This window comes from Mytilus californianus, unplaced genomic scaffold, assembly GCF_021869535.1.
Source record: "Mytilus californianus isolate M0D057914Y unplaced genomic scaffold, xbMytCali1.0.p SCAF_7, whole genome shotgun sequence".
Taxonomy (NCBI): Eukaryota; Metazoa; Mollusca; class Bivalvia; order Mytilida; family Mytilidae; genus Mytilus; species Mytilus californianus.
In genome coordinates this window covers 114,723,355-114,739,387 of record NW_026262723.1, presented here as the reverse complement: position 1 = coordinate 114,739,387, position 16,033 = coordinate 114,723,355, and the positions used below count along the sequence as shown (strand labels likewise).

The 16,033-nt window shown below is 32.7% G+C and overlaps 1 protein-coding gene across 1 annotated transcript in view; it reads left to right on the top strand.

Annotated features, from left to right (window-relative positions):
* Positions 1-522: 522 nt before the first annotated feature.
* Positions 523-16,033, top strand: part of LOC127710109 (uncharacterized) — a 74,623-nt gene continuing 59,112 nt past the window's right edge. Inside the window, exons 1-6 of the mRNA XM_052215852.1 lie at positions 523-722; positions 1,406-5,045; positions 6,278-6,402; positions 6,633-6,708; positions 7,794-7,891; positions 9,878-9,959. Of these exons, the coding sequence (XP_052071812.1) occupies positions 552-722; positions 1,406-5,045; positions 6,278-6,402; positions 6,633-6,708; positions 7,794-7,891; positions 9,878-9,959 (4,192 nt within the window). The 5' untranslated portion in view covers positions 523-551. The remainder of the gene's footprint in view (positions 723-1,405; positions 5,046-6,277; positions 6,403-6,632; positions 6,709-7,793; positions 7,892-9,877; positions 9,960-16,033) is intronic.

The window sequence follows — 16,033 nt, the reverse complement described above, 5'->3', positions numbered from 1 at the left end:
CATTGTCATGGATCAAAAGCTACTGAATGGTTTTCCTTACTTGTAACAAATATAATGAAGGTTACTCTTATTTTTTTCCTCAAAGATGGAACCAGAACAACAAACATATATATATATATATATCTAAGTTAGATATATATATATATATATATGTTTGTTGTTCTGGTTCCATCTTTGAGGAAAAAAATAAGATGTTGTATAGAGTCTTGCAATAAAACATGTATATTTTTGAAGACAGGATTGCAAATTTTATAAATTATATGGACTGACAAGAGGATCAATGAAGGCTGGCCCCACAAAATATTATACACATTGTGACAATATGTGTCTAAAAATACTGGTACATATTATGGTGTGTAGTTCAATATAAGTGAGAAAAAACACTTATGAAGGAAATAACAGTGGAAAACCAACATACAGTGTACCTTTGTGTGAAAATTACATTTGTTTGCAAATATTTCTCATTCAGAACAATCATAAATGAGGGGTTAGAAATAATTTGACTATTTTAGGCTGTTTTATATGATGAAAGGAAGACCAAGTTAGATTCTATGTACATTAAACCTGAGGCTATAGTAAAGGGAGAACAACTAGAGAGTGACAGATATTTTATACTGATAGAGGATGAAAAGTCAACAGTACAAACTATTGTGGAACCAGCACTCCCTGTTACCTGCCCTGTTAGGGTACCAGTAAGGACGGGTCTAAAGAGAAAAAGAACAGTAAGATATGAACTTTTGTTCTTATGTTGTGATAAAACATCACTGTCTCAGTTTAGGGGAGGGTTGAACACTCACAAACAGGTTTAACACGCCACATTCTGTATGTGCCTATCCCAAGTCAGCAGCCTTTAGTTTAGTGGTGGTTGTTGGTTCAAGTCTGTCATATTTGTTTTTGTAAACTGTTTTGTTATAAATTAGGCCATTAGTTTTCTCAATTGAATTGTTTCATATTTTTCATGTGAGGGCCTTTTATAGCCGACTATATGGTATGGGTTTTTCTCATTTTTGAAGGCCGTATGGTTGCATATAGTTGCTTACATCCACTTCATTTGTACTTAGGTGGATAGTTGTCTCATTGGCAATCATACCACATCTCCTTATTTTTATGTTGAGACAAATTAGCAGTCATGATTCCCATAATTTTAATTGTAAGTGTTAATTTACATAATTAAATCATTAACATAATCATATACAACAGATTTATAAACTCTTTAAGATTAAATGATGCTTTAAGTTAATTTTTTGATGTTTGTGCAACCAAGTTCAACATCCATCCTTTAAGATAGAGAGAAAGTCATAATGAATTTAAATGTTCCTGTTTACAAGACATGGTAAAGTTTTTATCACTTAACTATCTACAACATTTTATAAATAACGTTTGAGATTTTAAATTGTATTTTCAGGGCTTTGTTCCACCAAGACTTGTAAAACAATCAGAAAATGAAGGGAACCAACTGGTACCTCAAGAACCTAGTTCTGGGCAAACTTCTTATTTGGATCTTCTTAGGAATAAAAGAACAAGCTTTCGGAATGAATCAGCAAACAATCAATATCTATTACAATTAAATTCATCCCCACATAACACAGAAACACCCTTATTTCTTAAGTCATCAAAACAGCAGTTATTTTTAGAAAAAAATAATTCTCTAGCAAGAGTTTCAGAGCAAGCATTAGATAGCCAAATCTTGTCTGTTGAAAAGTCTCCTCCTCGAAGTAATCAGTTATCACCATGGTCGGCATATGGAAATAAACTTAAATCCCTCCATAGTCCAGGAAAAAGTGAACAGATTTGCTCTGAAATAAATTCTGAAATTTTTCTAGAAGAGATGTCTCCTAGGACAGATGACAATGACAAATCTTCTGACCATAAAAATATTTGTTCACCAAGAAAAAATGTTAAATCAGAAAATACCAACTTCATACAAAATGATATAATGGGTAGTTTTGATGTTAACAAATACGAGAAGTCTGTGAGTGGAGGACTAAAGTCATGTGATGAAACTCCATCAGAGGAGCAAAATTCTAAAAGATCAATGACACAAATAATGGCATTGCTTGGAAAGAAAAAATCTACACCGTCAACTTTGTCTTATGTTATGGAACCTAACAAGAAGGAAGAAGAAAAATCCAACTCAAATAACATGAAAAATAGATGTAATAACATGCACAGCACAACAAATAAGGATTACAACATCATTGATGGAGAACAAAGAAAAAAGCAGGTAGAAAGATTGGAATTCAGTAATACAGAAATGGTAGGCAGTAAAATGTCACCTAACTATAATAAAAAATTGTCTATAGAAGATAATGACAGTAAACAGTATTTAAATGATTCACTCAGATCTAGTCAGGAATGGTGTTCAGTAAGAGTAGAGTTATCTCCCCTTACACCAAATATTAGTGTAGAAAATCATAATAGGACAGAAAAAGAGGAAACAGTAACAAATAAGATGGAATCATCCACTGATTCAAAACTAGAGACAAGTGATGGCTGTAAGCCATTGTTTTTATCAAATGATAGCTCTGAGGTATTGTCCCCATTCCATCAAATCACTGATTATTCACAAAACAAGTTACCACTTAAAACTACATTGCAAGGTTGTAATAAAACTAACACAAGTCCAGGTAGACAAGACAAAAGGAACAATACTTTACATAGAAGTTCTGAACATGATAAAGAAGATCTTTTTACAGTGGATGAAGAGTATATGGTGGACACTAATGATGATCTTGCTGTTAGCTTTGATATAAATTTCTCTCCTTTGTCTTATGTGTCTGATTCAGACTCCGTCATTGATACTGCCGAGAGGCACTCTACTGTAGGAAACCCAGCATACTTGTCTCACTCAGATTCTGTAGTAACAAGTAAAGATGGTGATTATGCCATACTGGAAAATAATAGTTCTAATGTTAGTGATGTTATGAACCCCAATGAAATTGATATGAAAGAACAGTTTATTGATAATAAAAGTGATACATGTAGTAACTTAACAAAAGACAATTTTGAGGATTCAGATAAAAATAGTAATCCTGCTGAAAGTAGAGAAGACACAAACATGACTCCAAATGTGTGTTCTCCTGAATATACATGTACTAAAAACACAAACATGACTCCAAATGGGTGTTCTCCTGAATATACATGTACTAAAAACACAAACATGACTCCAAATGTGTGTTCTCCTGAATATACATGTACTAAAAACACAAACATAACTCCAAATGTGTGTTCTCCTGAATATACATGTACTAAAAACACAAACATGACTCCAAATGTGTGTTCTCCTGAATATACATGTACTAAAAACACAAACATGACTCCAAATGTGTGTTCTCCTGAATATACATGTACTAAAAACACAAACATGACTCCAAATGTGTGTTCTCCTGAATATACATGTACTGAAAACACAAACACAAACATTGATGATAAAGGAGTCAATAAATCATATTTGTCAAATTCAAATGAGGACCAACCAAAATCTCATTTAGGATCAGTATTGACCATTAATATAAACCATGACAGTATTAATATACAGGAATATTCCAAGTTGGTTGAGGGTAATTCATCTATTCATCACAGTGTTGATTTGGATATGGGACAGGAAGAAAAAAAATCTGCAGACATAGTAGAGGATGTAGCAGAAAATAACATTAATACTACAAAGTTAGACGATAATAATGTAATATCACCTAAGGGAAAGGATCTGTCTAAAAGCATATGTGTAAACAAGACAGAGCCTTATAATAATGAAATCACATGTAAACAGAACATTCATAAAGATATTTCCTGTCATAAAAATGATCTCAAAAGTATGACTCATTGTGACATTCTGACAGAAAACAATGAAACGACAGATAAACAGATTCAAGACCATGCTTCAACATCTAATCTGTCTTATATTCCAAATGATGTCAGTAGTACTGACAGTCTATCTCAGAATGATCTCAGTTTACCGTCTGTAGGAGAACAAACCAATGATTCTATTGAGAAGGAAAGTCACAGGATAAATTGTTATTTTGCTAAGGATTTACAGACAGATAAAAAATGTGAGATGGAAGAAAAAGATGCTTTGTTAGAAGAACACTTTCCTGTTAAATCTTTAAATGATCTGAATTTTTCTCCCGATTCATTTCATATATCAAATGAAAGTATAAGTCAGAATACATGTACACAAAAAAGTATTATCAAAGATTCTGAGTCTGTGTTGTGTATGTCACAGAAGTTCACTGAAAGCAATTCATTTTCTGAAAATCAGCTTTATAAAGAAAAGATGACAGAAAATAAGAATAACTTTTACCATTCCTATGGAAATACGAATCTTGTTTCAACTGATTCTCAAAAGACTTGTTTTAAAATAAAAACTGCTTCTGAGTCTGCAAGCAACTTGAGATCTGCAGATAATTTTGGGACTTTGCTGCATCAGGATGTAAATGAACAGGACAGTATATACATGCTGAATGATACCTGTGAATCAGTAGAACAGAACACAAGTGTACAGGAGTATAGTGAAAAAGAATATTACATCACTGATAATATTTCACAAACAACTGACAAGGGAGATAATTTGTCACAGAGTAGTACAATGAAAACAGCTTTAACAAACAGTCAGTGTCAGCCAGACAATTATAATTCCGATTCAGAAGTTGTTAGTTGGATAAGAAATAAAGAACGAATAACGCTTTCTAAAGACCAGAAAAAACAAGGAAAACATGAGATGTTGGACAGTGAGAACTTTGTAAGGGGAGATAACTCACCAACCTGTAGGAAGAACTTTGTTAGGGAAAATTTCTCTTCTGAATTGCAGAACTTCATGAAAGAAGATTACTCTCCAGATTATAGTGAGAACTCAGTAAAGGTAGATTATTCTGCTGATTATAGGGAAGACTTTGCAAGGGGAGATTATTGTGCTGATAATCGAGAAAGTTCTGCAAGGGGAGACTACTTTGCAGACTGTAACCCTGAAAAGAGAGATTTCTCCCCAGAATATTCCATGAATACAAAGAACAAGATGAAACCTTCAGTACAAGGTCTAAGTGACCATGGTAAGTGAAGGTAAATTTAAAAGTTCAATTTGAAAAAAAAAAAATATGTATAGCTGTCTGATGGAAGATAATGACATGGTTACATATGTACAGTAAGTTTATGGTTGAAAAATTGATTTACCTGAAAAATAAGACTTTATTGAGTATTACATGGTCTTTCACACTGTAGGGAAAAATATTATTATATTACTTCTTCACTTTGATCAACAGTATTTTCATACTTCATGGATCAAAAAGTAGAAGTTTCATGTAGTGTATTACCTGTCTGGAAATGTCCTAAAAGAAAAAAAAATAGAAAAGTCAGAAAATATGGAATTTTATTGAATGTTATTTAAAGTCCTGAATGAATTCTTCAATTGATACTGGTTTTTGAAACTGATGGAAGCTGTTTTCTCTTCCCTCTCCTGAAATGAATGGGATTAATCATAGAAATCTGTTTTACTCTATAAGTAATCATTTGTACATCAGTTTGTGAAGGTCATGTGGATCAAGATAGTTTTCCATGTTCAGTAATTTTTTATAAAAATAATGAGATGTGATATGATTACCAATGAGACAACTATTACAACTATTAAACAGTGTTCAAATAGTTATATTTAATTCATGTGACAGATCGGAACTAGTAGCATTGCTTATGTATTATTTTGATGCACATCAAGATTGCTGACATGAAGTGACACATTTCGATTTCATGTTGAAATGGGGTTAGTGTTTATCAAGGAGACAACTACGTTATGAATACTGGGAATAAATTAATAGCAAAAAAAATTCATCACTTTAATTGTGTACTTGATGTAATAGCACACAAACAAGTTTTTGTTAAATTACAACATAAATACAAACATTTTTTATTGGTAAAATGATCATTGTTAAGTCACCCTAAAAAATCCATCAAGCAGACATTTTACACAAAACTGTCAATCCAAAAATCTCATTGTTTGCTCTAGTAATTAAGAGCTGGAACCTACTTTAATTAGGCTTTCATTTATTGAATTTTCTTCATGAAAAAAATCCAAATTATGAAATAAACAGGTTTATACCAGGGGTGGATACAAGATGTTTGAAAGAGGGCATAATTCAGAAATGGAATATATACCAAAATTTGTTTTGGATGATTTTTGAGAAAACATTTATTTTTTTTTCTGTTGAAAGGGGTGTACCCCCTCTTCAACCCCTGAATCTCCCACTGTATTCATACTTATTTTATTCATTCATTAATTTTGACTTTTCAGACTTACAACATCCAGATGATATTTTTGAAAAGAAGAACCAAATGATAGTAAGACCAGCCTATGTTGGTAGTGAAGAATTACCTATAAATGGTCAGATACAGAACCAAAGTGACTTGAGATGTACTGTAAGTAGAGATATAAGTTATATTTTAAGTATTTTTAAAATTTTTGTAATAAAAACAAAATGTTGAAAAACATTTTTTTTACAGCAATGTATAGTATTCTAAAATTATTTAAAACATAAATTAGAGATTAGTTGGTTATTTGCTGTTTGTAAAGTAAATGATCTTGTATACTGTACTTATTAACCTTTAACAGAGTAATTTGATATAAGCAATGCCATTGTTTTCATCAGGCCTCAGAGAAACTGGAGAGTTATACAATGAGAGGAAGTGTCACAAGTGGTGCAGCCAGAAGAAAAGATAACCAAGGTAAATATACACATTAACCCCACCCCCATCTGTCCTGTTATCCCAGCCCCAGACTGGGAGAAACTAGAGAGTTATACAATGAGAGGAAGTGTCACAAGTGGTGCAGTTAGAAGAAAAGACAACCAAGGTAAATATACACATTAACCCCACCCCCATCTGTCCTGTTATCCCAGCCCCAGACTGGGAGAAACTAGAGAGTTATACAATGAGAGGAAGTGTCACAAGTGGTGCAGTCAGAAGAAAAGACAACCAAGGTAATTATACACATTAACCTTTAATGTGTCCAGAAAAAAATAGAAACTTTTTATACCCCCGCGACAAAATGTCGAGGGGCATATTAATTTACCCCCGTCCGTCCGTCCGTCCGTCTGGATTAGGATAAATTGTTTGTCCGGCTATCTCCTCCTACAGTTTTGGAGATACAGCTTTAATATTTTGTAGGATGTTCAAACACATAATGGAGGTGTGCATGGCCACAGGATTTTGATTTTTTTTTCAAATATTCTGAAATTAACAGGTAGTTGGACTTAGTCATTTTCTTGGTCAGGTGGGTGCATCATTTGTTTCTTACAGACAGCGTAACAATTTCAAGTTGTATGCCAACATTACTGTCAGATCTAAAATATGTGGAACTATACGCATGCATATGGCAGAGTTGAAAGGGGGGAGGGGTGGGCATTGTCCATATCTAGTTTTTCTGTTGTATTCATATGGTCTGTTAAATGACCTGATTTTGGTGGGTCACACCCAGGAATGTAAGAGCTCACCCAAGATTTTGCAATACCCGCCCAGGTCATCAAATACTAGGTAAGTTCGTGGTAAGATAGTTTGCTAGACGACTCTGAAATGTCAAGTTCAGAAACATATGACCTTCCAATCCTAATATGAGATAAAAATGTTGTTGTCATTAAAATCTGGTATCCTGAACTCAGAAGTATCATCCCTAGGGCAGATTGCAGCCATTTCTATTATATGTGATAATGATAATTAAAAAAAAAATATATGGAAATTTGTGGCTATTGTCAAAGTTTTGAGATGAAAACATGAATTTATGAAATTAATATGAAGTTAAATTTGTTTTAAAGAGACAGAACCAATGACAGAAGATGAGAGTTTCTACATTGACTTGAATGATGACAAACCAAGATTAAAAAAGGGACAAAGGTCATCAATAATGTTCCAGGTAAAAACTTTAATATCCATCATGATCCAGGAAATCTGTCTGTTAGTATATACAGAACAATACTGTATAATCTGCTTGCTCATTACTACATAATCACCATAAACAGATGAATTTAAGAGTTTTTATGTCTGTCAAGCAGGATTCATATGACCTTGACTTCATGTTCATTGTTCATTGGTCAATGTTTTTTGTGATTTGATCTGTTTTTCAGGTGCTTTTAGTGATATAACCACTATATTTGGTGTATGGAATGATTTGCAGTAAATCAACCATAAAGTTGGATAGAATAGGTCAAATAGAAAAGGTGTATAGAATGATAGTAAAATGTACATGTCCTAAGGCTAAGAGGGTTTATCTGATCTTGACCTAGTTTGAATGGTTCATTGGTCAAATTCAAATTTTTGAAATTAGGTCTGTTACTCTTATTCTAATAGCAATAAGTCAGCCATAAAGTTGTAAAGAATAGGTTAACTGTTAAAAATGTATAGAATGATAGTAAGATGTACATGTCCCTCTGACAATGTTCATCTAATCTTAACCTTATTTTCACAGTCCATTAGCCAACTTACAGTGTTTATGATAAAGTCTGGTTTGTATGTACCGCAAATAAAAGATCATATACTAATTGATGCATATAATGATTGTAAGGAGAATCCTGTAAGTCTTGCAGTGTTCATCTGACCTTAACCTAATTTTCATGGTTCTTCTGTCAACCAATGACTTATAGGAAGACCTTCTACTTGAAATTCAATCATTATTTTTAAAGCAGGCAAGACATTCCAAAATGTGCATTGTTGTTCAAAAATATTTTATATTGCAATTAAACAGAACAATCTTGACCTTTACATTACTTGAGTCAATAAAATTTTAGGGTAGACACTAATACTGAGGTGTATTTTGTCTTAACCTTATGAATCTCATATTATTGTCCATTATTGAAGATTGACATTACATGATAATTACTAATAAAGTGGGGATTGCGCATTATCAGTGTTTCTGTAATAACTGCAGTCCTAAGGGCATTTTATAGATTTCAAAGAGTCCGAATAATGTGTTTGTCTAGGGTGACATTTGTACATGTGGACTGTAACCTTGTATACTAGCATGTTAAAAACCAAGCTCAGGGTGTCAGTCTAGTATAAAGTAGGGTTCAGATTCATATTATGTCACATAAACATGTTCTTGTGCTGATATGTACGTTATGTATGTTATATGTCACATAAACATGTTCTTGTGCTGATATGTACGTTATGTATGTTATATGTCACATAAACATGTTCTTGTGCTGATATGTACGTTATGTATGTTATATGTCACATAAACATGTTCTTGTGCTGATATGTACGTTATGTATGTTATATGTCACATAAACATGTTCTTGTGCTGATATGTACGTTATGTATGTTATATGTCACATAAACATGTTCTTGTGCTGATATGTACGTTATGTATGTTATATGTCACATAAACATGTTCTTGTGCTGATATGTACGTTATGTATGTTATATGTCACATAAACATGTTCTTGTGCTGATATGCACGTTATGTATGTTATATATGCTACAGAATCTTTAACACAAATTCATCATCATCCTCCTCATTATCCTCAAACATCTACATATTAACATGATTAAACAACTATAACCCATAAACTTAGTGATGCCACTGCATGTCCTTGGTACACTTCATCTGTCATATGAATTTCCACAAATGTCCATTCATCAATCGGGCTGCAGATGACATACTTATCATACAGCTACATTTAGTTATTAGGATCATTACGTCTTTGCTGATGACTTTAAGATTGGGTTAAAAAAGCTTAATGTTAAAAGGAATCACTTGTACCTCCATGGTTGGGGAGACCAAAAGGCCATAGTTTCCACTTGCTTACATATTTACTCATAGTAAATATTTACCAATTATATGGACTAATTGACCACTGAAGGCCAGCAGAAATAAATTCAATATGACTGGTTCTATTTTCAGTTTCTGTCTTCACCTGCTCAGTTTGTACCTAACACACCAGAATTCCTCAAATCATTAACGACAAGAGGGTCATCACAACACTGTAAGTATACTTTTTAGTTAAAAGAACCTTTTGTAGCATTATCTGGTACCAGAGAGTTTGTGCATAGAATGTTCTGTTCTAAGGAAATATTATCCCATTTTGCATATTTTTAGTTTGACCTATATGATATGAAGTAAGGAGATGTGGTACACAGGTAAAATAGCTACGGACGTATTACGTCCGTAAAAAATCCGTAATACGTCCGTATTATACGGAAAACCTACGGACGAATAGTACCACAGACGTAAAACGTCCGTTGCTTCCCATCCATAATACGTCCGTATCAAACCGTAAAACATCCGTTAAACGTCCGTAATACGGATTTATAATGCTACGTCCGTAATACGGATGTTAAGTACCACGTCCGTAATATGGATTTTTTGTACCACGGACGTATAACGTCTATTAATATTATGCATATTATTATATAGAGATATTTTGAAAAAAAATACCTGTATGGTTTGATTTTTATGTAACAGTTATATTGGTGAAACTTTTGATGGACCTGTCAATGACAAAATGCTATACTTTATTTTAAGGTGATGATACTTTTTATCTGCATTCCCTTATATAGTCTCCTAGTGTTCTATCTAAAATTTGTTTCTGATGCAATGCATACAAGGTTTTTGGCATAGAACTTTCTGTCATACAGTGACTTGTTGTTTAACAAGTTGAATATTGATGATAACTTTGATTTAAAATCTTTTTAAACATTCTACATGAATATTCAAGAGTAAATCAACATTAATCATAAGTATTTCAGTGCTTGTCTTTGGTTCATATTTTGCTTTCATATATTAACTTGTTAAAATAAGGCTCTTAGTTTTCTCTATTTGTCATATCCAAACCTTTTCATAGCACACTATATAGTTGTTTTTTTTTCATTGTTGGAGGACCTATAATTGCTCACTATCACATCATTTGAACTCTGGTGGATATTTTTCTCATTGGCAATTCAACCAAATTTCCTTACTTTTATATGATCTTTTAATTATATATCAAGAGTAATTGATCTCAAGAGTAATTGTGAATATTGTATTGTTTCCTTTTTACAGTTTTGAATGTATCTGTTTTCTTAAAACTTTCTTAGAACAAACATAATCTTCAATCTCCTTCAAAGTTCAAAATTTTATTTCCAAGGATTTTTATTCACATTCTAATTTCTTTACTTTCAAAGTCCATGAATGTCAAAATAAATGTCTTCTTTGTAAATTTAAATGTTGTATTTTTTGTAAAATTCCCATATTTGTGAGGTAGTCTTCTATGTCCTGTATTCATGGTATTGGTTATTCTTCACCATGTTCACTGTGAATGGTCCCTGTACGAAATGGGACGCCCGTAAATGACACGGAAACCAGGCGTAGAAATCATACTCTATCAGGGCGTCATTGTAGTGTTTACGGAATGCATGTCCAGGCGTCAACCAGGCGTAAACCAGGCGGAAACCAAGCGTAACTGAGGCGGAAACCAGGCGTAAAATTAGGCGTAATATTTAAATGAGTACGCCTGGTCCACAGAAAACCAGGCGTTATATGCAAATGAGTACGCCTGGTCAATAAAAAAACAGGCGTAATATCCTTACATAATACTACACTTATTTTAAATCAGTGTATTACCCTAGCTGTGTACTTTTGTGTATTTGATACAAACTTCTGTACTATTGCTTAAATTTCTCATTGTTTGACATGAAACTTGAAATATTAACCATTAATTGAAGAAGCTATATAAATAAATACATATTAGACAGACACTGGCTCAAATAAGTATTAAGTTTAAATGAGAATTATGACAATTAATTCTTCCTGAAATAAAACCAGCATTTTAACTAACTTTTTTTGAAAATTAATGTCATTTGAAACAATATATCAATGATAATACTGCAATTTAACTAAATGTGAAAGATTTTAATGTTATCATCCAAGGATGAAGGTTTTCAGAATTCAAAATTACTGTTAAAAAAAAAACTTAGTTACTCACATAATTATCTTTTACCATGTATATTACTTTCCTTTTATTTCACAATATTCATTAATCAATTTGTTTCCATATTAATTCCAATTTCAAATTCTTCCAAAAAACACAAAACAAGCTTAATTATCCCTGAATATATACAGCTGCCATAAGTCCAACTCTTGCAAAATAATACCAAAGAGTCAAATTTTGAAAAAAAATCCCATGATCCTTTATCAACAAAGCATTATGGGTATTATGATTTACGCCATACCAACAGTTTTACGCCCGTAGGAAAATTTACGCCTTGCTTATTTCAATTTACGCCAGGTTTACCATATTTTCTACGCCCGTAAGGACTTCAAATTTACGTTTCCTGTTCCATTACGCCTGGATCTGGACACATAACTACCACTTACGCCTGGTTTACGCCAGATTTCCAGGCGTAATACGCCTTATAACTTCGTACGGGTAACTGAAATAAAATATTCATAAATAATATAAATTTAACTTCCATGAAGTAATGTTATAATAATTAATAGTCTAATACACTTAAGAGGTCCCAAACTGCCTACAAAGTATATGCCTATGACATATTGTGAGTTTTAGCATGTTAAATTAAATTGCTCCAACCCTGAACAGTTGGGGCAAAAATGGACACAATATTCGCATTTGATACAGGTCTGAATTTGGATTGTTATTAAATATTTGACAAATAATAGGTTTCTGACACAGAATAAATGTAGTCAAAGAACTAGAATTGGTTATATGATTTGAATTTATATTCATTTTTTTGCTTTTGTGCAGTACACTATGCTGTTGCGAATTGACACCCCTCCCCCAAATAATATTTGAAGAAATTTTTTTTTTTAATTTCTGACGATGATGTGATTTTTGGCGGTTGTATAAAAAACTGCTGTCATGTCCATGTTTATTGTACTTTTTGCTGTAAGGTTGCTGTCAAACTAATGTAAGCCTTTCCTTTTACTTTCCTTTTATGAAATCTTAAAACAAAGTTGTGTGTGTACTCATATATCAATGTGCAGAAACAGTATCAATAGATTAATCAAACAATGAAGGAATTTTGATCAAACTACCATAGCCGTAACTTGGAAGAGCCTCTATTAAATACAAGCTGTAGGTTGAACCAGTATTTACAAAATTGTCAAAGCATGTTAAGCGTACAACTCATAGGTAACCAGTACCTCAACAAGACTTAGAGTGCACATGCTGACCATTTATTTTATGTTGAAATTCTTTAAGATAAAGGTAAAATTACTAAAAGTATCACAAAATCTTAACACTTTACAGATCTTTGACCATGAGGTGAAGGTCGGATAAATCCTATCAGACAGACATCTACACCAAACGATTTTTTTATACACCAAATATAGTTGACCTAATATTTAAGCTTGTAGTACTTGAAAATCAGCAAAAATACAAAAACTTAACATTGATAAATGAAATGAGGTCATACCCAAGATCAGATGAAACCTGCCAGACTGACTTGCCAGACTGATATACATGTACAGTTGACCTACTGCTTATAGGATTTGAGAAATGGACCTTGTCACTGATCAAAAAAGTGAAGAAGAAGTCAGGTGAACCCTTCTAACAGACATGTAGATGTTGCAAGGAACCTTTATACCAAATATAGTTATAAAATCCTATAACTCATACATGTCATAAGTGAGAAATTCACATGAAAAAAGAACTATATATTTTTTTCGAGCAGTTATTGAACCATGAAAATGAGGTCGAGGACAATGGACATATGACAGACAGAATCTTTGTAACATAAGCCTCTGCTAACAAGATATGAAGTCCAGGGGTTGAAGTCATAAAACTTTGCTCAGTGCTCGGAGCACAAAAATTATGCTCGAAACATGAAATCAAACATTTTGATTGGTTGATTTTGGAGTATGAGTACAAAAATCTGACTCAAAAGTTTTATGACTTCAAGGCCAGGTCTTCTACCTTCTGAAATATAAAGCTTTATACAAATCGTTGACAATGCCGCCAAGAATAGAAATACTTATGGCTATGTTTTGACAAAAAAACATTCTGATCAAAAAACAAAATTGAAAGTGTGAAATAGCATTATATTATATAAATAATAATGTCCTTTGGTCTTTTAAATGACACATTGAGGATCATACCTCATCTTTTTATATTTATATGCTGGTTAAACCTGGTTCATTGAAAAAGCTCCAAGGTTTATCCATGTACATAATCTGATTGCTATATGTTTGCAAATTCATTCTGATAATGCAAAATCATTAATTGGTTGATTTTTTTTGCTTATTTTAATGTCCAGTGGCAAATATTTTATGTATTCTAAATGATAACAACTTATCAATACATAATATAGGCCAGTCTGACTAGGTACACAGCTACTTTAGTACAAGTAATCTTGATGTACAGTTCTCAAGATGCATATCGAATGTACATCTGTAAAGCTGTATATTAACTGTACAGCTATAAAGTTTCATTTAATTTGGACCATTTTTCGGTTTTTCACATTTTTGCCATTTCCATGGTAACGGCAGCCATTTTGAAAATTCCAAACCCAAAGTGCACATCTGCACATGGGGATTGTCATTATGGAGCAGTTTTATCAATGTATGTCAAGTCATCTCCGAGAACTAAGATGGACAAAAAGTGTGGAAGAATAATTCGTAGAATGACAATATGTCCCCCCTTTTATCAAAGGGGTGACATAATAATAATACGCAAAAGTCGATTGTTCAAAAGCAAATTAAAGGTATTTTCTTTCATAAATTGATCGGAAAAATTATGTGGATTGGTTGATTGATGGTTTGTGATCATGATTGATCAATCAATCGATTGATTGATCGATCGTTTGATTGATTGATCGACTGATTGACAGTTTGTAAAAGGTGAGGGGACATTTTTTTTTCCAATTCTGCACTTGATTAATTACTTGATTGATTGATCTCTTATCATGATTTGATCACTTTAATCATGATTTGATTGATTGATCAATACTTTGTATAGCCTAAAATGACACATTTTGCATTGGTTTATTCCTTGTCTATACGTTTTGTGCTGTTCAGTGTCAAATATCTAACGCACAATTTTACACGTAAGATTGCGAAATATACTCTATTTCCTCTTCTTACATCAGAAAAAATGAATGGCGATTAAGGTTATTCTAACACTAGATTTGCTATTGCAAGCAATAGCGGAGGATGTCACCCCGTACTGGACATTGTCAAGGTAGTAGCAATCATTATGAGTGTACCAAAGTCAAATGGCACATCTATTATACATGCCTTTGATTCTGATTCCCCCCCCCCTCCCCCTTTTTCTCTTCTCGTAGAATAAGATTGATGTCTATATCACAGCTACTTTAGTACAAGTAATCTTGATGTACAGTTCTCAGATGCATATCGAATGTACATCTGTAAAGCTGTATATTAACTGTACAGCTATAAAGCTGTATATAAACTGTACATCTGTAAAGCTGTATATCAACTGTACAGCTGTATATAAACTGTACATCTGTAAAGCTGTATATCAACTGTACAGCTGTTAAGCTGTACATAAACTGTACATCTGTAAAACTGTTTGTAAACTGTAGAGTTGATATACAGCTTTACAGCTGTACAGTTTATATACAGCTTTACAGATGTACATTCGATATGCATCTTTAGAACTGTACATCAAGATTACTTGTACTATTGTAGCTGTGTAAGTTTGAAATGTAAATGCTATGATAGTTTGAACTTCTGACATCTCAAGTGTGTGTGTATGGAGCAGTAGAAGGGGCAAAGTAAGGATGCCTTGATGCATACATTACATGGGAAAGTGAGAAAAATAAGCAACAGTGTACATGTACAGTTATACTTGAAACAGTTTTAGGTAGATAACATCAAATTATTTAAATTAACTGCAATTCTACAGATGAACTTACTTTGATATCAGTTCTTTTTTGCAGGACATTCACACCTACATGACATACATGTTCAGCAGTGATATCAATCATTGTCAATACTGTACTTTCCTTTCATTTGGTTACAAGCTAAAATTGTATATATAAATAATTTAATCAAGAAGTCCAGACAAAAACTACATGTAGTATGAATTGATGCTCACTAATT